This window comes from Corvus kubaryi, unplaced genomic scaffold (genome assembly GCF_017639235.1).
Source record: "Corvus kubaryi isolate FWS band 111438036 unplaced genomic scaffold, C.kubaryi_AGA036_p1.0 69, whole genome shotgun sequence".
NCBI lineage: Eukaryota > Metazoa > Chordata > Aves > Passeriformes > Corvidae > Corvus > Corvus kubaryi.
Window position 1 is genome coordinate 10,342,863 of NW_024582057.1, and position 24,369 is coordinate 10,367,231.

The 24,369-nt window shown below is 41.1% G+C and overlaps 2 protein-coding genes across 7 annotated transcripts in view; both read right to left on the reverse strand.

Annotated features, from left to right (window-relative positions):
* Positions 1–2,016, reverse strand: part of TNFRSF11A (TNF receptor superfamily member 11a) — a 28,412-nt gene extending 26,396 nt beyond the window's left edge. Inside the window, exon 1 of one of the 2 annotated variants that reach the window (XM_042049103.1) lies at positions 1,660–2,016. In XM_042049103.1, coding sequence (XP_041905037.1) covers positions 1,660–1,719 — 60 coding nt within the window. In that variant the 5' untranslated portion in view covers positions 1,720–2,016. The remainder of the gene's footprint in view (positions 1–1,659) is intronic. The other variant, XM_042049102.1, reaches the window with a different exon arrangement.
* Positions 2,017–9,581: 7,565 nt separating this feature from the next.
* Positions 9,582–24,369, reverse strand: part of RELCH (RAB11 binding and LisH domain, coiled-coil and HEAT repeat containing) — a 76,783-nt gene continuing 61,995 nt past the window's right edge. For 3 of the 5 annotated variants that reach the window (XM_042048991.1, XM_042048989.1, XM_042048994.1), the window contains 7 exons: positions 24,200–24,282; positions 23,205–23,268; positions 21,537–21,675; positions 21,033–21,149; positions 19,924–20,012; positions 15,489–15,559; positions 9,582–11,363 (listed from right to left, as the gene is read on the reverse strand). In XM_042048991.1, coding sequence (XP_041904925.1) covers positions 11,243–11,363; positions 15,489–15,559; positions 19,924–20,012; positions 21,033–21,149; positions 21,537–21,675; positions 23,205–23,268; positions 24,200–24,282 — 684 coding nt within the window. In that variant the 3' untranslated portion in view covers positions 9,582–11,242. Of the gene's footprint in view, positions 11,364–15,488; positions 15,560–19,923; positions 20,013–21,032; positions 21,150–21,536; positions 21,676–23,204; positions 23,269–23,447; positions 23,531–24,199; positions 24,283–24,369 lie in introns of those variants that run through there. The other 2 variants (XM_042048990.1, XM_042048992.1) reach the window with 2 other exon arrangements.

The window sequence follows — 24,369 nt, forward strand, 5'->3', positions numbered from 1 at the left end:
GCAGGCAGGTAATGGTTAGTGACCTGATGTAAAGGTACGAAGAGCACTGAGGTCTGTTCTTCCTGCTGCATTGAACAGTACTGAACACCAGGGCAGAAAAAAAGAGACACAGAGGATACCGAGGAACAAGACAAACCACCTGAAGGCTTTGATGTAAAAGCCACTTTTGAAATTTGCAGGCTCAGTCATATACATATGGAGGACACCTGGAAAGCAGCAATTTGAGAGAAGCCTGAGAGTTAGGGTGGACAAAATGAAATGTATGTTTTAGAGGGGAAAAAAAAGGCCTGTGTGGTTTCAGGCAACATATTTAGGACCAGGGATCCAAAGGAAAGGCTCTCAGGACTGTGTGGTCAGACATTAAATTGTACGCTGTAGACAGCAGAGGGTTTTTTGTTTTGGTTTGGGTTTTCTATCTTTTTTTTCTTGAAGCTGCACCTTGCTCTCAGGGAACCCAGCCATGGCCCGGTTACAGCACCATGCTGGGGGAAGCACTTCAAGTTACATAAGTCATCAAGAATAACAAGACACAGAAAAATACCAGAAGTTCAGATGAAAGAAATACAAATGGTAGCAAGGCTGCCAAACACTGATTAATGGAGGAAATAAAATGTAAATAAAGGGTAGCATGGGATTTGTAAATCCTGCCAGTCTAGAAGGGTCTAAAAAACCAGAAGGGAGGGGTAATTTTTAAGCTGTACAATTAGAAAGAGCAAAGCAAGATTCTGCAGATGTAAACCTCTGGAGGAAACGCAATGTACGCCATTCACAGGGCTGAGCAAGAGCTGGCTGTAGAAAATGGTCTTTCCGAGAGCAGGGGAAGACCAGCCACGATCCCAAGTGCAGCATGCTGACCAGCGGCCACCTGGCATCTCACAGAGCTGCAGCCAGAGCACGCTGTGTTTGCAAACAACCGCAGAGCCAAACCTCGCTCAGATCTTCCCCCGTCAGAGAAAAGGGCTGCCCTTGGGGGCAGCTGACCTGGCACCGGGCTTGGGTTCGTGGCGCTGTCATGAGCAGCACATCAACCTCCAAGCGAGTTCTGCGGCCGCTCTGAGCCTCAGCCGCCCGCTCGCGGACCCGGGCTCACAAGCCCGTCCCATGTCCCGGGGCCGCTCGGGAGCTGCCAGCATTTGGGATGGCGGGATGGCCAGAGCGTGAGGGGACTCATCCCGGGGGGGAAGCTGCAAAGCTGAACCTGGGCTGCGAAACCCCGCGTCCCACGCCTGAGGGACAAGTGTGCCCACGTTCTCTCGAATAAATCGGTTCGGTAGGGTGGAGTCTGCCTTATTTTTACTCTACATGCAAATTATATCCCTCAACAGCCTCATTGCAAATATTTTCTGGTTTCTCACACCCTGCCCTGGGCAGAAGCAGGCTGTTTTCCCTGCAGATCCCCTGGCTTCCTTTGCAACTTTGGGTTTGGACTACTTTGATTTTACAGAAGCGAGAGAAGCTTGTGAGTTGCTGGGATAAAAACAAAACCAAAACCCGAACAACCAGAGCGGGGGGGAAAGGCAGGCGAAGCTGTTCTGCCCAGCCCCGCAGGATGCGGCGGGCTCCGACCTCGCCGACTGCCCCGAGCAGCGGGACGAGCAAACCAACCCCGCGGGAGGGACGCGACACCCACCTCCCCCCTCCGCCGGCTCCCAGCCTTACCTGTTTGCCAGCGGCAGCGAGGCACAGGAGAAGGAGCCAGCAGCCTGACGGGACGGGCATGTCTGGGTGTCCGTCTCTGCCTCCTCCCGTGGCTCCTTTTCCTGCCACCGTAGGGAAACTAGATCCTTCCAGCCAAGCCCCCGCGCCCCGGCAGCGCAGCGAGGCGCATTTGAGCTGACTACTTCTCTTTCTTCCTTTCCTTCCTCTCAGCTACACGAGGGGAGAAGAGAGAAGAAGAAGACGAGAAAGAAAAAAAAAAAAAAAAAAGGCGCCTGGCTGTAGTTCCCACAGCATTTCCTCAGACTTGACATGCAGATTTTTTTTTCCTCGCTTCTTGTCCCTCCCTTTCCTTTCTCCACCCCCTTTTACAAGAAGTTTAGTCACCATGCCCACGTCCCTCCTCCGGCCGGTGGGGATTGCGTTCCCGGTCAGTCCTTCTCGGCAGGGCCATACATCCACCTGCCCCCGCCTCCGCGCCCTCCCGTTCCAGCCCCCAGCACTTTCCCTCGCTGTGCGTCTGCCCTGGAACTGCTGCCTTCTCCTCTCCACCCTGGGTATCGCCTGTCACTGTCAGAGGACATCTTGGGCCTCAGGCAGCCTCCCACCTCGCCCCCTGATCAGCCCTGGCTCTGCCCGCAGCACTGAGGAAAGCTCCTGTCCCATCCTTTCCCATGCCCTGTCCCATCTCCGTGCCCGTGCGACATGTGGTGCCAGCATCGGCGTTCTGGCACAGCTCGAGGTCCCCTCCCTTCCCCCTCCACGTACTTTAGTTGATGTCGGGAGCTGGCGGACGGGATTGCTGCCAAGAGGGGAAGAAAAGCGGAAGATGTGCTTTGGGAGCTCTCCCAAACCACTCCACGCCGTGCATGGGCCAGTCCCTGCGACCTGACTCGGAACGGTGCAGGGTGGCCTCTTGACCCCCAGAACAGCTTCCACCGCCACCACCGCCAGCCCTGCGGCAGCCACCCTGCTTGGAAAAGAGTGGCTGCAGCTGATGGCATGCCCGGCACGGCCCGCGATGTCCCTCGTCTCACAAAGGGACAGGAATCCTCTGCGGTACGGCAGGACCGGGCTGTTTACAGAGCTTGAGGATCCAGCAGAGCTGACCCTGTGGATACAAAACCTGCCCTGTGCTCTCATGCTGAGAAATAAGCTTGGGAGCATGTTTCTGACTTAGGCAAAGAAGGAAGTTATGTATTTAGATTTAACCCTTGACCAGGAAAAAAAACTAGTTTTGCTATGTTTTCAAATAAATAATTACATTCAAACACAAAAGATGAAGAGAATATTAAAAACTCCTCCTTCCTTGGTGGTGCTGTTGTCTTATATCTGCTCAGAGCAAGGATACACTCAGGACAGAAAGGGCTGCTGGGCTTTTTTCCTGTAGCTAGTGGAGGGCCTGCCTGCACAGCAAAATGAAGCTATGACCTTCACACCTACATAGTTTCCAGGGGCCGTAAGGCCTTTTTAATCTCCCTAAAGTTTCTTTCAATGTTTGACACCCCCATTGTCCTCAGCAAGCATTGGGCCCTGCCTGATCTGTGCTCAAGCAGTTCCTGGTATCCTCATTCCCCTGCCTGGCCTCTGACACCACGTGGCTGTGTGGTGGGTTTGATGCTCCACAGTGGGCTGTGGCTCCAAACAACGCTGCATGATGTGCCTGGCTTAGGGCCAGCGGCTGCTCGTGATGCCCTCACTCTTCTGGAGGTGACTGGGCAAGGGTTGTACTGATGGGTTTCAGCAAGCCATCGAGCTTGCAATTGCACTGTCAGAGTCCTGTCACCCTGCCCAAGGAGTCAGGGTCTCACCACACTTGGGCTGGGCAGGCTACAGCTCTGGTACCAAACGGAACTGAGCTGGGAGCGAGGAGGAGGGGGGATGGCCACAGCACCCAGCTTGCCTGGTAGGCAACAAATGCAAAGCTGACTTTCACCAGGACTTTGCAAGGTAAGTGTGTGCCCACCTTTGCAAGGGAAAGGTGTGTGCCCGGCTGCTGGCAGCGGTGTTAGCCTTGGCTGGTCCCGGAAGGAGCCCACTGAGAGGGAGGGACAGCACCGGGGGGAGATCCTTCTGCCAGAGCCTCGTCCACCCGTTGCTGAAAACATGCAGCTCTGTGCCAGCCGGGATGTTTTAAAATGTTTGTGTTTATGGTACAAGGAAATGTTTCTTTTTAAACAGAACAGTCTGTTAAGTCTCTTCCCCTTTTCACATTTAGCACAACACCGAGGCTATAGGCTGTGTTTATTTACCAGCTGCTCGTTCTAACCACAGATTTACAAGAGCAAACTCACACTCTCATGAGCAGTTAGATGTGTTATCAGCTTGCTCTGAAGGTGTCAAGTGAAGGGTTTGAAGGCATTGAGTAAAGCCAAGCCCTGTGCAGCTCAGAGGAACTCCAGACCATTCAGTATTGCACATCAGCTTGATTTACTTTTACATTCTCACCCCTGATCCCGCCTGAAATATTTCTTGTTTGGGCTGAAATTTCTCTCATTTTCTACCACTATGCGAAAACAGCCTCTTTTTGAAAGCTTAGACATTTTCCTCTGAGTTAAATTTTATGTTTCTGAGCCAAAACCCGCAGAAGCCACTACTGGGTGCTTTACAGTCTTAATTATGGATTGCAGTAGATTGTTAGAAACTAAAATGTGAATGCTATAAAATATGAACCAGGGATGTGTAGCGCTGTCAATTCTCTCACACTTATCACATATATCATTCTGTGTAGCACAAGTAAAACCTTAAAATTTATACCAAAACTGGTTTGTCAGCCTGTTCTAGAATTTTTTTTCTTACAGAACGTTATTTTTTCAGCTACCTTTGCAAAGCACCTGTTCTGAACAAAACCAAAATGCTTGAAATATTAAGGTTTCAAACTTAACAGTGATATTTGGGTGCCTCTTGTTTCTGTTCATCATGTGGCACATAAGCATAAACTGGACCTGCCTTTGGGAAGCTCTTATGAAAGAGGAGAGATGGAAAACCCTGTGCAACCTTAGAGGTGCAACAGAATGAAAATAATACCTTGGAGAATTTCAGGATCCTGTCTTTGGTGAAGCCTGCCATAGAAAACAAACCATGAGCCTGGCTGACTGATTAGCAGGGCTGCAGTCAGTATGGCCGAGAGAGAGAGAAAAGTGGGTATTACCTGCTAAATGCTATTCTAAAAGAAGCACATCAATGTAATACTGTGAGTTTTGCAGCTGTGTGAAAATTAACCCCCTCAGCACCAGTGTAAAAACTCCTCTTTTACAGGAGCTTGGATAAATGGCAACTCACTGCCAACCAATGCCTGAATTTGTCTCCCATCTTTCCAAAAGTTTCGACCCAAAAAGCAAAGCTCAGGAATGGTTTGGTGGATACACCAGGGCATCTGAGCAGCACCTGTACACTCATGTTCACATCCCCAGCTGTTCCTTCACTTTATCACTGCCAATGATCTCCCCTTACCTGCACATGGACACCAACACCTTGTGATGCCCCATTTACCCAGGGGGGAGAACCTGGAGGCTCTGTGTTAAATCCAAGTATTCAAAGTGATGTGATGGAAACTTGGGCAGAGAAGCAACACGGAAAGGCAGATAGTTTCAGTCTGGGAAACCTTTTCACATGTGCAGCAAGGCATCCCCTTGCCTCTCACATGCTGTTGAGGGATAGAGAATGAGATGAAGGGTTTTGATCAATCAAGATCAATGTTTTTTTATCAATATGTGTCACAAAGGTTATTTGGGGTTTCAGACTATGGACTAAATACAGGCTTTGTAAATACAAGCACCTGCTCCTCTGCAGGTGAGCAAGAAAGGCAGTGCAGTGCAAAGTTAGAGCTCCATGAAAGATCTAGATCTCTCTAAACCAGGTGGATGCTCGCAGCTTCTTGAGTGCCAGCAATCCATGCAGAGTCTGCCATGGACCAGGGAGAAAGGCTACCTTCAGCTGCCTCATCACTTGCCACAGGGAGGGAGCCCTACTGTATGACCCAGCACGTGGATCTTTCTACACTTGGCTGAAGAAAAAAGGCTGAAAAATATCTGCACATTTTAGCACAGGAGGCTCTAGTTTTATTTGAGAACTCTAGCTATTAAAATAAATAAATTTAAAAAAGGTAGATCTATTATTTGCAAAAACCCCAACCCATACACAAAATCATGTTATCAACTTGAAACTGTTTTCTTCCAGTGAAAGGCAAGTTTCCATAGCATTCTTTTGCCCAGTCTCCTTGAAATTTTCAAACACACAAATATTTCCCATGACAGAGCAACTATAATAAAGCTCCTTAGTCACACTGGTGTGGTTTACACAACACACCTTTTACAATCCCACAAAAATGTACCACTGCTAAATGCCTGTCCAAAAACCTCAAGTCTGTAGTGTTCAAAAGAAAAATGCTCTCAACCACCCACCGCTAGTACGTCAGATATCTGAAGCACGTGCAAGCAGATGCTGAGCTGATAGGTTATCACCAGCCACTGTGGCAGTAGTTATGCCTGTGTACTTCTGGAAGGAAATACAAAGTCGTGGTGAATTTTTAACTTTGATGTTTATAAGATACCTGTTGACCTCCAAGACTTGAGTCATATATTCATCCTTGGGACAAGAGCAATACTGGCATGAACTGGGGAGCGTGCTCTGCCCAGGTTACTCCTCAAGCCCTGGAGATGAGTCTTTAAGGCTGGCAAACACCCACCAACCCCTCAGCAGGGCGACTGAGACCCTAAATCCTTTACAACACCCCATTACCAGCTCCCCAGAGCCACCCTGCCATCTTATCTAACAGCACACTTGATCCCAAACTCCTTCGAAAACTCACCTGATTGAGATGACTCATACTTAGATCAATGGAATACATTCATCTGTCAGCAAGGGATCAGACCTAAATGAGCCCCTACTGCCTATTAAACATTGCAGCTGCTTGTTCCCCACCACCACTTCCCCTCCCCTTGCAGCGTATTTAAAGGGAAGGTGCAAATGCCTGACAGAACAACCCACATGATCCTACCAGGCACAGACTCTGCTACAGCTGCTGTCACTTCAGCAGGACTCCGCTCTGCTGCCTCCATCTCCTGAAGAGGCCTCTCAGGGGTTGTGGAATGGGAAAAATCTCTGTGAAAGTGCAAGACAAGGAGCAGCAGCACAAGACCACAGTCACAATAGTTTTGGGAATGGCAATATTCAAGTACCCAGCAAACTGTCCTATTTGCAAACACAGTAAATGGTAGAAGAAACATTCTACCCTCTGCCCCTGTGCGATGGTGAGGTCAGAGGGTAGGGCACAGACCACCCTGACATGGGGTGACTGAGGGATGCAGTGGTGAGCACGTGCAATCCCAGTGCTTGGTGGAGTGCTGGGAAAGGAACCAGACTGACCACTGCCACGGTGTCGGCCCTTGACAACAAGTGGTGAGTCACTGTTTCAAGTCACTGACTTCTGCAGTAGAACTGCTCATGCTCAGAAGTTTCTAGGAAATGGAAATCTTCAGTCTAAGGAAGTCTTTCACCAAACTGGAAGTGTGATGGACGTTCAAGCTCAGCATGTAGTGCAGATGCCTCCAAAGATAGAGGCTGTTTACTACTGACCTGCCTGTTACTAACTCTGTAAGCAGAATCATCTTTTCCTACAGCTTACCTGTATGGATGAAAACTGGCCAGCATTAAACCTAAAGGCAGAGCACTGTAGGAACAGTTTCTCTGGAAAAATGATTACCCATTCATGGTTACTCATCTGGATTAATTAACACACGATATATAAGTGTACACTGCTGACATCCAGGACCTGAGCGGCTTTATTCAACAACCATGCTCCTCTGGGCTTTTGTTGACCATTTTCATTGTCTAAGCCAAATTAGCTATTGATAAGAATGTCTCTGCTAGAAATACTAGCCAAATGCACTCAGAAAAACAGTGGATCAGTTTCCTTGAAATCTTGTTGCTTTCATTCCTGTTATTCATCAGCACTTATATTTGGTGCAGGAAATTCTGTGATTCCACCTCGGATCAGTCCCGTGCCAATCAGTTTGCTGTATCAACACATCAGCAACTTTCTGCTCCATGAACCTGTGCTAGTACTTTGTGGTTTACTTAAATACCAACATCAGTAAGTTCCATATGGGAAATTACTTAAAACATTTTGAATGCATTATACTCACCTTAATAAATGCACTAAAATGTAGAGCCACTGACTCCTAGAACAGAAAAATGCCATTAACAGTGTCACAACAGAGACAGTAGAAATATCCCACAAATCCGCTTTTCTGCACCTTTTTGAATCATCTTATCATCCCTATGTAGCAATGAGTTCCCACAATATATTACAAAACCTCTTTGTTCTTCACAATGGATGTTTTTCATGGATAATTTTTAATATTTCAATCCATTAGCTTCCTCACCTTCCCTAGCTCCAAATCCATGCAAACACTGCTTTTAGTTCTCCTAACCACAATAGACTTTCATGTACAGTAATAGCAGGATTGTTTTTCTTCTTGGGACAGAAGGTGAGTGGGAAGAGACTGACAGAAGAAGACTGAGCAGCTTTTCTTAAGGAGCTCCCTTTATTCACCTTGATTACAAGATACAAAAAGAGCAAATTGCCTAATTTAGAGTTCTAGAAAACAATCTCTTTCAGAACAAAATATAGGCATAGTATCAATTAGCCTTATGCTCAATCTACAGAAAACATATATTCAGGCAGCCAGGTACCTTCAGCCCACTGACCACTTTAGCTTAAGAACACAAGAGTCAATATTTTAAATAAAGATACTAAGAATTTGTCTGAAATTTCACTAGGGGCAGCATGAGACCTTCAACATTTAAAATCATCAAGTTGAAGAAGTTCAGGCAATGCCAATAAAGCAAACATTTAGGCTTCTTAGAGAATCCTTACTCAGGCAGAGCCATTAGCAATTAAAGACAACCCTTAAGGGATGAACTGCTTTCTTTTAACAAAACATTTTCTCCCAAAAGGTTCACTTATTTTGAACAGGAAAGGGGGAGGGGGTGGGGGTGCTGGGGGAAAGGTTAATTTAAAATATTCTGGTAATTCTTCTCATTAAATGGGTCTCTCTCTTCTGTTCCAGCCCTGAATGCTACAGTGCCATAGTTTGGATGAATATTCAGAAAAAAACCAAATATCCCCAAACACCACACGGAACAACTTCTTGCAATCTTGAAAATCTGCTCATATTTGAAAAGTAGTAAGCACTTTCAAAAACTCCTGCAACCAACATATACTAACAGACACCTGAAATTTGGAAGGCAAAACTCCTGAAGACAACCTGCATTGGAAGTTTGCTGCCTACACAGTAATTTTTTCACTTCAGTAGTTACTGTGTTGCTCTTCCTGGGATCCTTGCTCAAATTCCTACAACCAGAGTGAAATAGAACCCTGAGCAGCAAAAGCTACACTTTTCAAGAGAGACTGAATCTATTTGGGGTAAAGATGCTACATTTATACTAACAGACTAAAGAGTCTCATCCCACTTTCTTTACAGTTAAATTGCTGTCCCAGTCTTTTGGCTTGTGCTGATTTGCAAGTTTTCCAAACACCGGATGAAGTTCAGTGTAGGTGAGCAGCCCCGCTCTGGAAAACAGAAGCTTAACCATGGATGTGTTATTTCAGTCTCATGCCTACAAAGCTGTCTCTGGCACTGCAACTGCTGGAGAAGTCAGAAAGAGAAGGAGAAAAAAGCCCCAAACCAAAACTGTAACACAGGAGACACAGGAGGAGACCCTGCATGAAAATGGCAGTGAAGCTGCATGTCTAGAAGCCAAGCACACAGAGAGGAAATTGAGCAAGTTCAATCTACCAGCTGCTATGTAAAAAGAGTTAAGGCTAAGGACTTTCTGTGCATTAGAGGTCTCTCCTGTAATAGCTCTGCTGATGTGATAATCTTATTCAGGGAAGAGCAGAAGTAACAAGACAAGGCAGGTATACAAAACTTTTTATTGACAACAGAACAATAGAGAGGAATGTCACCACTTCCCATTCCTCAGGAATGTCTCCATTTCACAGTCAGTCTGCTAAAAGCATACTTTCATGGTAACGAGCAACACAAAGGCATGGAGCTGTCTGTAACCTCCAGAAAAATGCTTCATCTGTGCAGTGTAAGGGGACGGATGGTGCGCACGTGAGCAACAGGCCCTGTCACAACACAAACGTGGCAGGCAACAGCACAGGCACAAACGTGAAGCACTCAGGAGCCTCAAGTTATTTCCATTATTTCCATCTAAGGCTGATACCCGACGTGCTATTCCATCCCTATTCTGTTTCAGGAGGGAATATTTTATTCCCTCACTCTTTTTACTTTCCCTGTCCTCAAAGATGTCCATATTTCCAGCTCAATGGTACCATGTCAGAGAATGCCTGAGCTTTTATATTTTGCTACCTCACACCAGTTCATGCATGCACTTGAGTTTACTTTCAGAAGCTTACATTGACATAGAGAGGGGGGAAAAAAAGTGCTGCGTAAGAAGAAAAGGATTTAGTTGTTAATGCTTCCTTGCAAACAAAAGTATTTAGTAGTTGTTGAATATCCTCCCTGTAATGTCATTTTCAAAAAGTATGTAGTCAGTCTACTTAACATTTTAAAGAAACTGCACATCAAACTCAACATAATTTCAAATACTCCAAAATTAAATATGAACTGAAATTCAATCTAAACAACACAGTATCTTCAGTTGTCACAGTTCGCAGAACTGCACACTGAGTGCAGCTGTGAGCTGTCTCTCTCCTGCATAAGGTTTCCTCTGCCTGCAGAACTATACTGGGGACCCTGTGTAGTAGCTTACACATTTATTAACATTTATTAATTTATCATGTTTTTCCTTTACTTAATGGAAGTGCCTGTGGATGTGTGGACTTGTAAAGTGCTTTAAAATAAAACAAAAAACCCAACAAAAGAAAAGAAATCCCTCAAAAAACCACATAGATGTGAGAATTTTATCTGAAGGACTTTGTACAGCATTTACAATGTCAGCATAAAGCATTTGAAACATGAGCATTCCCTGCAGACTGATGCAGTGCAAGCAGTCTCATACATAAGATACTGCAATTCCTCTGGATTCAAGATGCACAATACTTACAAAAACAACCCTAGAAGCACAGACAAATGCTGGTGGCTCTTCCTCTTCTTTTTAGAAACATAATTAAAAAATCTGCATTACTCTCTCATAATTTAAATACATAAGTAATCTCCACTTTTATTACTTCATGACAATGACTTCAAATTTACATTATTTTAAGTACCGTCAGAATAGCTCCATGTATAATACAGATATTTGCTGATATCCTGTCCGAAAATAAAAAAAACCAAAACCTTCCACTATATAAAAAAAATTATGCTGGAAAGACAAGAACACAGAACAGGGACTTGGTACAGACTATGATTTCAGTTTTATATCAACCACAGTTAACCCAAAATTAACAGATACACAGCGATATTCAAAAGCAGTGCAAATATCTTTGGAGGTTAGAATAAAATTATACTACAAGAACATAAGACAGAAGAAATTAAAAGGCAAGTACTTCAAGTACAGGAACCAGTCTCTGTGAGGTCCACCTTAGTGTTAGCTGGGAGTTCCTTTTCCCATCTTACTTCTTCCTCTGGAACACATTAGCCAACATTGCACCTGATGTAGTCAGCTGACCCATTTTGTTCAAAAACTTGGTCTTTGTATCTTCACTCACCAGGCTCGCTGCAATTGACATTGAGCTAGGAAAGGAAAACATTTAGTGGCATAAGACTACAAATTAAAAAGAATGTTATGCTGTTATGTTACTTATTAAGCAATTAAATTGTCTTTGTGTTTCAGAGGTTTCAACAAAAAAGACCAGTCTGTGAAGAAGAATTGAAAACCCATCACTACTTAGTTCCATATATACACTGTTAAATTGATTATAATGTGTTCACAGTGCCTGTGAAAATGGTAAAATATTTTTGTGCACACTAATTTTTAGTAGCTTTGTATGTCACCACACTAGCATTCGCTACCTGTTTGGGAATTGCTGTAGTGACAAATACCTCTGTGAAGGACTGGCTTTGCCTTCTCACCAGAAATGTCAATCCTTATGTTTATTTAGTCTAAGTTCAATACTATTAGTTCAGACACAGACCTTTCTAACTCAAGTACCCTGCCTCCAACAGTGACCATTAGCAGATGTGTACAGAAAAGCAAAAGCAAGGTAAGTACAAAACAGAGAGCTCTCTCCTTAATTTTCAACTCTATTTTCCAACTACTTGCACCCGAGCAGAGTTGAAAATTGGTGAGGATTTTCAACCTAGTAACTCTCAATAAATCTTTATTTTACATTACTTAATCAGCTTTCCTTTGATCTCCTTATAAATTTCTTGCAAACCCCACTCTGAGTCCTACTGGGTCAGCCTCTTGATGGGTAAGGAGCTTCTCCTTCTGGTTGTTGTCAATGTGGCTCCTGTTACCTGTGCTTGGATGTTCCTACTTGAGACATACTAGATAGGACAATAGAGGGTCCGTAGGTTTCCCAGAAACTGGACTGGAAGGAGCAATCCAATCAATGCTGAAGCTACAAGATGCTAAGCTTTGAACAATATGTTAAGAAATTATCCTAATGCTGTGAAATTTACAGATTTTTTTTTAAATTAACAACATATCAGTGAGCTCAACTTCAGATATATATGACTGTTTAGCACAGCAAGAGTCATCTGTCTCAAGACAGAGCAGATACACATAGCAGGAATATTAATAAATATTCCATATTTCCTATATTTGTAGTCAAAATGGCAAGCGTTTTTCAACATTAGACAAGGACAGTTTTAGAAAACACCACCAAATAAATTCTCCCTTGTGAACTCAGCATGGACTCTGCATTTCAAAATTATAGCTAAGACCACAAAATCTGTCTTACTGGCAAAGGCCAGATTGCAGGAACTGACCTTTCAGTCTGAAAAGTTATAAACAGTTCTGTTAGATACACTTGCATCAAGGAGATCAAACTGAAGTTAACTCTGAATTGTTTCAACAGAACTTGAATGATTTCTTCAAAGGTAGAAGGGATGCACCCAGTACTTTCTCCCATTTCACACCACAAATAAAAGATGTTTAGTGATAACGATTTCTGGTTCTTTTTAAAGCACCTTAAAAATAAAGGGGAAGCTTTTCACTAAAGCTGTACTGTGGATTTGCAGATAGTTTAATTATAAACTTCTAAAGTAAAATATTTATTTCAGGAACAATTAGGCAGCCAGACATCTTTGGCTTGATTAAACATCTCCAGTCAACTAATGAATCACATATTTACAACTGATAAAACTCAGCAGAGAAATTACTGCTACTGTAAGATGGATGTCTTATGCAATTCCCTTTGATTTCATGATAAAGCAAGGCCATATAAATTATGTAAATAACAGTTTACACTATCAGCTGGTTAAGGACAAGAAGCTATCTCAGACTATGAGGTATCCTGGAATTGTTTGTAGCTACAAAAACTTATTTGGGAAATACTGTACATTCCAAGCATTAGCAGCATTAAGAAAATAAAACTGCTCACTTCAGAAAAGAAAGCCTAGCAACTGGTGACAAACCTGTAGTTTTAAACAAACTGTGCTTTCATTATTCTAATGATCCCATATAAGTTTGAGAAAAACAAGGAAGTATTCCATTGATTTTTGAAACAGTTTGGGGGTATCAGCCATCTGATGTCAAAAATTAAAAATCAACAACTGCAGAGTCAAGTTGTTCATGTTTTCTAATACTATGTAACTGTAAATAGAAACATAATCCACAGCACCCAGCATACTTAAAAATTTAAATATGCCCCCAAAGTACTTCCATTACTATGCAAATTGAATATTTAAACTTAGTAAAAATTAATATGGAATGGAATAATTTGAGTCTCACACCTTTAAAAAATAATCAAAGAACCCAACACAGCAATAGTATATCTTGTTAGAAACAATCAGCCCCACAGAAAAGTCCTTGCATTTATTCATTATTTAAAAACCCAAACAAAACCCAACCCACAAACAATGTGTGAACATCAAATTTTTTCCTGGTGTGTAGATGAATCAGATGTTAACACAGAGTTCTGCCTGTTTTATGGGGAAGCTCTAGGCCAAAACAAACATTCCTGGTGGGCATTTTATAACAGTCAGTTTGAAACATAAGTTGTTGCCCATGATTGAAATACCTTGTTAATTACTAAATAAAATGTTTAACAAAATTGGCTATCCAATACTTAAAATTGCAAAGTTCTGAAAAAACCTATTTCTTTGATCCCATATCATTTAACCAACTTTTTCTAAGAGTAAAGGGAAAAGACAAGATAACATCTTATGATTGCTTTTGCATCCATTTTGATTTCTGTACATGCATTCCCATGCTGTTAACAAACCCCAGTGATTTATATCCCAGTTGCATTTAAATCCTTTGTCAAATATGTATTTGTCACTGAAATTAGGAACTGAAATTAGCAAAGGCTTAGCAAGAAAACAGAGATATTTATGTATATGAAAAGGTCATTTCTTCAGTGGTAAAATATTTCTTGTTAATTTTGTACAGTACAAGACTGCAACCATAGCCTGATTTTGAATAAGAAAGGGGAAGGCTAATTAAAGAACAAAGGAACACATTGCGAAGACTTATCCTTTGCATATCTTAGTTTTCAGCAGCTGCATTCTAGAAGAAAATACACTAGATGTTGTATCAGGTTTGGATTTATCTGTTTCTGCAATGGCTTAATAGGACTGACTCTGATTTTGAAGTATTTACTACTAGTAAAGCCTGAAGTATTTTACGTCGTGCATGAGAGACTGACCCTTTTTCTACTTCATGCTTCTGTTCAATTCTTGTACACCTGTCCCACTTTAGTCATTCTCAAACTACCAGTTGCTTCCAGGACTATGGGCAAGCTCTTTCAAGAAGTAAATTCTATCAGTTTCTTACAGATAAGGAAGCATGACATGAACAAGCTTAAATAACTGTCTCAATTCTCGTGACAAAGTATTGTGATTGAGAACAGATTCTCTATTCAGGTACCCTCTCATACTCTTCCTGGCAACACTGCTAAGGATTTATTAAGCTATACAACAATCCACAAGAATTTACCCGCTGGCATGTCATTCCAGGCAATAAGCAGGCAACAGAGCACATACAACTCATTGTAATGACACTGAACTTTCCGAATTTCCATGTCCCACGTGGGTCTGTTGGTTACTTTTGTTATCAGAAGTGCACACATACGATACCATCTCTACCATGTGAGGCAAATGGATGCACATGCACCATGTGTCTGATGCCTCCCTGGAGAGCTGGGTTTGCTCTGTTTGTGGAAAGGATGTTTTACCAAAGTGCAACACAGGTGGCATTTTCCCAAAGGCAGCATACTTCCTAGCCAGCACACTCAGTTGATACACCGAAGAAACTGTTTTCATGTGCACCAGTCACACACAAACCAGGACAGCAGCCTGAAGCAAGCCATTCCCAGAACCAGAACAATTCCCTCAGCCTGCAGGCTGCCACCCCCATGGGTGGCAAAGTGTCTGCTACATACACTGCTCTAAGCACTTAGCCAGGTACTCCCTGCTTTCTCCATTCAGGACAGAAATTTAAATACTGCTTTAAATGAATAAAAAATTGAGAACAAAGAACATAATCCCTATAAAAAAATTTGTCGTCCTGTGTTTTACACTGAAGACAGAAAGAACCACTTTATTAAAGTTTCTAAAATCTGTTTTCAAATACAGCATATGTCAGTGCAGGATTTCAGGTCACAAACCTTGGACACCATTATGGAATACACTCTGCAGAACTCTCCAGAATTACTCCGGAGGCGCATAAAAAAAGGGAAGTGGAAGTCTTACCCTTGTGGTTCTTGGACGGTCTTGTTTTCCACTTTCTGTTCACATTCTTTTATCATAGAACTCAAAATAACCTAAGACACATAAGGAAGAGAGAGATACATGACATTTGACATTCTTCCTTTAACATTAATACTTCTTATGAAATCTACTCTGCAAATGATTCTGACATTAGCAGAACTGTTCAAAATGTTTCCCTGTTTTTTTTTCAAGTGCCTTTGAGTTCCAGTTATCTGATAATGCCTTGTGGTTAGAAACAACAAAAACGTTCAAAACAACTTAAAGAAGAAAACATTTTCCAAATAGTTACAGAAGTTCAAGACTCCCTCCTTTTACCTTAGGCTTTTAAAAACAAAGTTAAAGCATTCACTTCTGTGACACACTATTATCTTCATGAACATTATGCATGAAAGAAAAAGCAAGAAAAAAAAAAGTGTGACGGCATCCTAAGACAACCTCTTAATGGAAGGAAGTGCTAAAATCAACTCAGTATCATTCCACTGGTGCCTTCCAGAGTTCCTACGACTCCTGGCATTTTTCCTTTATTTAAGCAATTACAGTGCTAAAGGTTTCTGCAGAGTATTTAAGACTGAAAACACCTCCACACTGACATTTTTAGATTTCTCCAAAAATAAAGGAATGATTCCTAACAGTAGGCTTTAAAAAAAAAGAGTAAAAAAATCCTACAATTAATTCATGGGACAGGTAAATGCCTCCCTGCCCTGCTCACAACGGTACTGTTTTAAAACATTAAGACAAAAGCATTTGAAACATTTAGGCAAAAGAGTTAGAATGCAAAGTATGAAACTATAAATATATATATATATACACTGCATAAATGGAAAATTCCTCTGCTCACAGCTCAGAAAAAAGCTAAATATTTTTTTAAGACACTAAATTTAAAATCTAAAACCTACAAGCAATTAAAATTAGTAGTGTCTTACCAAACCTGAATATATACAACAAAGGAAAAAACCTATTTCCAATCTCTAAAATACAGATCAGTCACTAATGGTTACTACCAACTGGTAACTATTTTTAAATGTATTTGTATACATTAAAATGCTGGTTTCTGTCAAGTCACTTTGGACATCTGCAGCACAACCATTAATTACACTGATAAAATGTGGCCTGGTCTGCAGATCTGTGCCACTGCTCACTCTATTTCTCCACAAGTATTACTTCAGCATTTTGAAACATTTTGGGTAGCAGATGTTACATACCCTCGCGTGTTTCAGAGAGTGGCATTCAAACTGGACTATAGATCTTCCTGCTAAATTTGCTGTCCTCCATTTACATAAAATGTTATACACATACTTAATGCTCAAGAGTACAGAGGTACAAGAGAAATACATTCAGAATTCCAGAGAAAAAGAAAGCTTTTTGTTCTGTATCAAAAAAGCCCTGAAATTTCTAAGCACAGTCACCATAATTTTTGTTACTCAGCATTTCTACCTGCGCACTGGAGTTTCCCTACATTTTTGTACATCTATCTGAGTCCAGATGTTCCAATATCAACAATATAAAGTCTTGATCAAAGGGGAGAATAATTCGTCAAGGACCCAGGATCATTTCAATAACACGATGGAGTTCCCATCCATTGCACAGCTCCTTCTGGGAAGGCTGTGTAATTCTTGGATGAAGTGGAGCAATTTTTCCCTCTTCCCCAAATTAATTTCTAAATTTCCACATTATGGCTTTGCATATACTGCTCAGAGCTATTCCCTTGGGTTCTCTTTATTTGGTCATAGGACTGATTATGAAATTGCATCTCCTTAGAGAGAGATATTTTAGAGCACTAACTATATTTAGGGACACTTAAGAGACTTAACATGCTTAAGTCTTATAAACAATACTGCAGTATATGGACTAAATATTTTTATCAAGTACTGACGCACTATCATGCAACTCAAATCCAGTTACTTTGAAAACCCATAGAAGGCAAGTGGAAAACAAGGAAGAAGGGACTTGACATTGAACTAGAGACGCTGGTAAAGTATCTGAATGTTTGCACAAGGTGAAATGTTTCTTTTAAAGATGAGAAGGTCTGACCTAAATGCCCAACTTACACTTTCATTTATACGAAAGAAAGGAAAACAAGCATGAGGTATGAGTGGTAAATGCTGCCTGACAGGACCACACAAGCCAATTCCACAATGTTACCTTTCCAAGATGAGCATAAACTCTGTACTGACACTAGAGCTAAGGCTCTGTAATTTAGAAAATGTGTGTTTGTCAAGTGATATGCCATTTGAATAAGGAATAACACCACAGTAGCCAAAATAATGAAAAAAGGCTTAGTTCTGTTTATGCAAATGTCTAATTATTTGAGCCAGTAAATGGCATTCATTTCAGAAAACATGATTTTAAGAGAGAAGGCTATCAAGACAGACACTAGAACTCACTGGGGCCTCAAAAGCCTCTATCATGATGCCTACAAACATCCTGTTGAAGCAGGAAGCTGATCAAGCACCAGATACCCATTTATACAAAAAAATGGATAAAAATTGTAAAGCCTCTAGTGAGTTTTCTAGCCCACCGGAGCAGGAGTAAATATTTTTAATTTTATATTTCTCTCTGGCTAAAAAAACAAAGCACTTGGCATCATGCCTGAAGTCACACACAGTAATGCAGAATGCGGTAATGGAGGATTGAGAGCTGTCTTTACTTACTGATTTATTTTTAATCCTATTCCAGTCCTCAAACTCAATCAAACCTCTTGTTCTAATTCAGGGCATCTTTTGAACTGTCTCTTTAAATCTTAGAAGTTACATTAACTACAAAAGTGAAGCAGCAGTATTTGTATCAGTGATCCCATTAGTGAAAGAAAATGAAACTTTTGCCTACTGCAGCTTTCAGACATATGCTTAAGACTTCCCAGTCCATCTTCCAGCTCTCTCTGAACACAGAGTACCTATCACTGCCACATCTCCAGTGCTGCCTGTAGTAAGGAAACACAATTCTGTTGCCTTTGAGTGATGCTCAGGTGACTACTGTTCCTTCCAACTCAGCCTCCTTGACTCAGATTCTTTCCTTTCAGGTTGAAAAGTTCTTCCAATAATATACAGAAAATAAGATTGATACTACAGGCTTTTAGATAGAAAATGTAACTGGAAGAAGAAACTTTGTTACTGAATATAAGAACTTAGGACTTCTAGAGAATACAGTAATCTCAATTCAGTCACTTTTGCAAACACATGGAAAATAAATTAATTTTCTCACATACAAAGTAATTCATGAAAGTGCAGTATTAACCTTCAAAGACTACAACAATATTCCTCTATACATTCTGATTAAATCTTTTCCTCCGTTCCTTGAAATGTCCATCCTGTTAAGATTTTCCCCAACATGCAACTAAATGACATCTCTTTGTTTCAATCTCTGTTAGTATTCAACCTCTTCAAGGATGTACCAAAAAAGTACATATGGCCAAGAATTTCAAGTTGCTCAAGTTGACTTCTTCAGCTAACTTTTTTTGTTTTTTGCTGCTTTCTGTAAGCTCCCACTACCAGAGAAGATCTTGTTCACTCCCATGTTGTCCTGTCTGCTTCTTTTAATCTGCTCTTTACAATTCACAGAATCACAGTGGCTGAGGTTGGAAAGGACCTCTGGAAGATCATCTGGTCCAACTCCTGCTCAAGCAGGGCCATCTGAAGCCAAATGCCCAGGAAGAACACGTCCAGATGGCTTTTGAGTATCCAAGCACGGAGACTCCACAATCTTTGGACAATGTGTGCCACTGCTCAGTCATTCTCACAATAAAAAAACCCCCCAACTCTGCCCATGGTCTCTGCTCCTGTCACTGGGCACCACTGAGAATAGCCTGGCTCTGTTCTCATTGGACCTTCTCTTCAGGTATTATCTGTACACTGATAAAATTCACCCAAGCCTTCTCTTCAGCAGGCTGAACAGGCCCAGCTCTCTCATTCTCTCCTGCAGCCCATCACTGGACTCTCTCCACTAATACCATGCTTCTGTACTGGGGAGCCCAAACTGGACACAGTACTCCAGATATGAAGTGTATCCCAGGTATTTTAGGACTTTACTTCCCTAATCCTTAATAGTTTCTTTCCCGCACTGCACCAAGTTTCATCGGCATTTCCTTGGATATATTGTAGCCAGTGATTTTAGTGTATCCTTTGTTTGATTAACTTAAGGACGGTAAAAATGTTTCCTTTTTCTTCAGTCTAGGAAGACCTGTGTTTTTACATGCATTTCTGACAATTGAGTATTTGTCTGCAGAGGTCCTCAGCTTCGAAATACATTTTACAAGATTTTACTGGTGTTGGAATCATGTGACCCTTATAAAAAAACTCCTCAATGCCATGTTTTGATACCACTTATGAGCAGCTCTCCTTAACTTCTGGTTTTAAATGCCATTACATTTCAACTTCTGCCACCTACATCTCATACTCAGTTAGTAAACACAGCTGCTCACCTCATGCTCTGGAGAGAGATGTTCCATGTCAGTTCGTAAACACTTCAGTCCTGGTAAAAAGTGATTGACCATTAAATCCTCTGAAATAACTAAAATCCAGGTTGTTAAGGTATTATAAGGATTGCCTTCTGAAATTATACTTTTTTGTTTTCTGTCCTCTGATAATGTTGTTCTATGGAACACAAGGACAGTAGCAAACCTAAGAAAATGGAATAGCATTTGACACTTCATGACTCATAAAAAGGAAAAAAGATCTTAAACATATTCAACATAATGTATTTCATACATCCATACAATTATTTTAATATTTTTTCTTGATTTATTGGTTAAGTTTAAGAGTTTTGTTTTTGCAGCTTTGTTTCTTAAAGGATCTATGGGATTCCACTGTATGGGGTCTGGCTGAGCTGAAGTTCATGTTCTGCACAGCAGCCCTCAGTGCTGTGCTTTGCACTGGTACCTAGAAAGGTGTTGAGAACACAGCAGTGCTTCGGCTACGGCTGAGCAGTGCTGGCACAGCATCAGTGCTGTCTCTCAACATTCCCCCCATCAGCAGGCTGGGGGTGGGCAAGATCTTGGGAGGGGACACAGCCTGGACAGCTGACCCAAACTGACCAGAGGGATGTTCCATACCATATGATGACTGCTCAGATATAAAAAGAGAAAGTAGGAATGGGGGCAGGGTCCATTTGTTATTATGATGTTTGTCTTCCAGAGCAACTGCTACATGTGCTGAAGCCCTAACTCCCAGGAAATAGCTGGACATTGCTTGCTGATGGAAAATAGAGAATAAATCTTCTGTTTTGCTTTGCTTCCATGCATGGCTTATGTTTTATTAAACTGCCTTTATTTTGACCAACGAGGTTTTCCTCCATCTGATTTTCTCCCCCACCCTCACTCCATCCTGCTGAGGAGGGGAGTGGGAGTGGTTTGGTGGGCACCTGATGTCCAGCTAATCCATGATATTCACCATCTCTGAAAACCTCTCCCTTATGCTGAATAGATCATGTTTTACATCACAGATTCAAAGACAAACTTATTTATTTCCCAAATATTAAACTTCTCTCAGCACCAGAGAAATAACAGCTAAACTTCCCCAGAAAAAAGGATACAACAACAGGAAAGAGCACTGTAGGATTCAAACAGGTGGGTAGCGATATCCAGTCTCTTCGAATCAACAGACTGCTGGTTGTTGACCAAGGCTAACTTGTGCAAGTGTGGAATAACAACTGGAAAAGTAAATACAGAAGTAAGTTGTGGTTCACAAGTGGTACACAAGTAAGTTGTCTGCTTTCCACAGACTTGTTTAGCATTAAACAGGTGCTATGCAGCAACTGCAGGCACCGGAAACTTCACACATCAGCATGCAAGAACTGCAAACAATTGCTTTTGATGGGATTGCCCTTGCACATTTAATGGATTGACTCAAACTTGAAATAAAAATTTGTGGTAGCACCACCTAAAATAAAAAGATACCTTTGAGTATCTTTTTATTATTACCTTTGAAATAGTAACTGTTTGCAGAAGAAAAAGGAAAACCCCTTCATATAACCAGCATACCTATTAGCTTTTGGACAGAGAGAGGAAGACTGCACCTTCCCATGAATGCAACTTACATTCGTCTCTAAATCTGGGCTCAGCATTAGGTCCAACTCTTCCAAATGTTTTTATGATTTCTGTATGTAAAGAATATTGGTCTTGATACTGAGGGTCCTCCAGGAAAGATGCCAGCTGCATTTTTACTCTCTCCAGAAGCTTAAATATTTCCAGAGAAACAGAAAACACAAAAGAATGAAGATGCTAGAAATTGTTAAGATCGGTTCAGAGTTATGTTTATAACCTTCCATATTTCAGATGACAGATCTTAGACTTTTTTCTAATTTACAGATTTTTTTCTAGCAGATGTTCCAAGCTGATAAATGCACCTCTATGTTTTAAAGACTGTTTCCAGGGTTTTAATCTGATCTATCTTTTAACAACAGACAGGTGCTTCCATACAGCTGATCTTTCCTCCTGAGGTTTCCTTGAGTCTGATACTCTTTTGTACCTCCTATTACAGTTTCCCTCTTACTACTAATAACTACAGAGTTTTCCTGTTTAATTACAACTTAAGTAATGGAGTTTTTTGTAATGTATCTCAATTAATAGGCTGAAAATGTTGTTGCAGAGGACAGAGATTCAAAAGTAACCATCACAAAATCAATGGAATTAAAAAGATTTCTTCAGCAAAAGGCTAGAAAACTGAAAATGACATAGGTATCTAATTTGCATTCAAAGTTGAAAAAGTAACATTTTATGATACATTTTGGAAGGTGCTATCACCTCCGTACTCTAAGGCTTATTATAATTAGTGCAATGGATACAGTAATTTCTGTGTGGTAGCAAAACAATATTCTTCCCAACTGATTATAGGCATGCATTCCAAGCTACAAAATTCTAACTTTTCCATCTTCCAAGTACGTGTGAGTCATCACTGACTTGACTCACATTACTCACATTTCCTCAAACACATTCTTTTAGAATGTGTTGAAATTACGGGAAGAATGCAAGCTCTGCAAAAAGCTGCAAGGACTTACAGAAGCAATTGGATTGCACAGTTGTTATATGAAACAAAATCCAGCTTTCTACTGCTTACAGCAGAATCCTGAGTATCTTCAGAATTCTTATCTTTTACCATAGTATCATCATTTAAAAAACAAGAAGGAATTGCATCTCTACATTATCTTCAAGGAATACTTTGGTAATGTCATTATGTCCTTCAGTGCCATCTCAGACACCAAGGGCTAAACCAGCAGATATGACTGGAACAACAAGAGTCTTGTGCTCTTCTAAAGTACTTGGGAGCCAAGCAGGATATCCTAAAGCAACTAAAATAGTACAAGATACTTATGCAGACGTTTTTGGTCACCATTTTAAAATAGAACTATTTCATTTGGAAATAACTGAGTTAGATTTCACAACTGTACTGGAGAAGGTTTTAAAAAACATTCTGAGCATGGGATTTACCATCTTCTAGCACAGGCCTCCCCTCTACTTATCTGTCTCTGTTTGTTTATGTTTGTTTGAGATTTAGAAGGAAATGCTTTTGTTAGTTATGAGGGCTGGTTTGTCTAAAAAAAAAAAAAAAAAAAAAAGCCATTGCAAAACCAGAAAGCATTTTGGAAGAGAATATGACAACAAAAGAAAGAAAGAATTTATGAGTTGCCCTTTCTTTTACCCTGGATTTATAAAAAAGTCATCCACTTCTTATGCTACAAGAACACAGGTGGCAACAGGCATCTTACCTCTCTCTGAGTAACAGTTTCCATGATGGTCCCAAAAGCAGGGATTGTAGCAATCCTTACTGAACTACAATGGAAGAACAGTCTTTAAGATGTATTCAACACCAAGAACAAAATGACTTAAAGCAAAATTTAAAAATTAGTACTTTTAAGTTACATTAGTTTCTAGCAATGACAAAAAAAAAAAAAAAAAAAGCAGACCAGGAAAAAGACAGGATTAACTCAAGGTCTCAGTCTGACACTCACAATTCAGGATCACTGGACAAGGTAACAAGGGCCGGAGCAACCCGCTTGTCAACTAATGCTTCACTCATGCCTCGAAGAGTCAGCTGTAAACCAGTCAACATGCAATAAAAAACGCTTTGGTAAACTTGAAGAACTGGGTTAGCTGTGACTGAGGATGGGCAGGCAGACTCTTGGGGTTGTTCTTGGTTTAGTCACCCACACAAGACTTTGAAGCCACTAAGACTCTACTCATGCTGTAGCATCTGTTAGTAACAAATTGTTAGTGAGATTAGCAAAGCATCCCTCTTTAGCTTGAAAGAAATACCACATCAGAATGTCCAGGAAATGAAGTGCCACAGTTGTCTATCAGAAATGAGATGCAGCCAAAACTACTTTGCATTTCATTAATACAGATGATACTTAATTTTGCAGCAGCAGCAAAGCTGATAGCATTAGTGAATAATAGTATCCAGCTTTCTGCTAGAAATGATGTAAGCAAATTTGAAAACTGACAACATGATTAAATATAGAAAACAAAAACAAAAATTAAATTACATGGATTTAAGTTTTCTATTTAAAGTTTCTTCAGCATTTTTATACAGTTTAATTCCAGGTGTTGCAGTAAAGCTTTTTATTTAGAAATAAGTGATTTAAAGGTTACTTTCCTTTAAAAGTAATTCAATTTTTGTTCAGCTAGATTAAGAGACATAACTGATGGTTATTTCTTTCTATGTATTAAGAGGGATGCTAGGTATATAAGACAGGGAACTTACATTTCAGGGTCACTGGAGAGAGTAATGAGAGCAGGAACAACTCTCTGAGCTACCAGAGTTTCATGTACCCCCTTCACCAACAGCTGAATGGTCGGAGCAGGGGGGTATCACAGGTGATGCACGGAAAGAGCGAGCACAGTATCATGGGAAGAAGAACGGCACAACCAAGA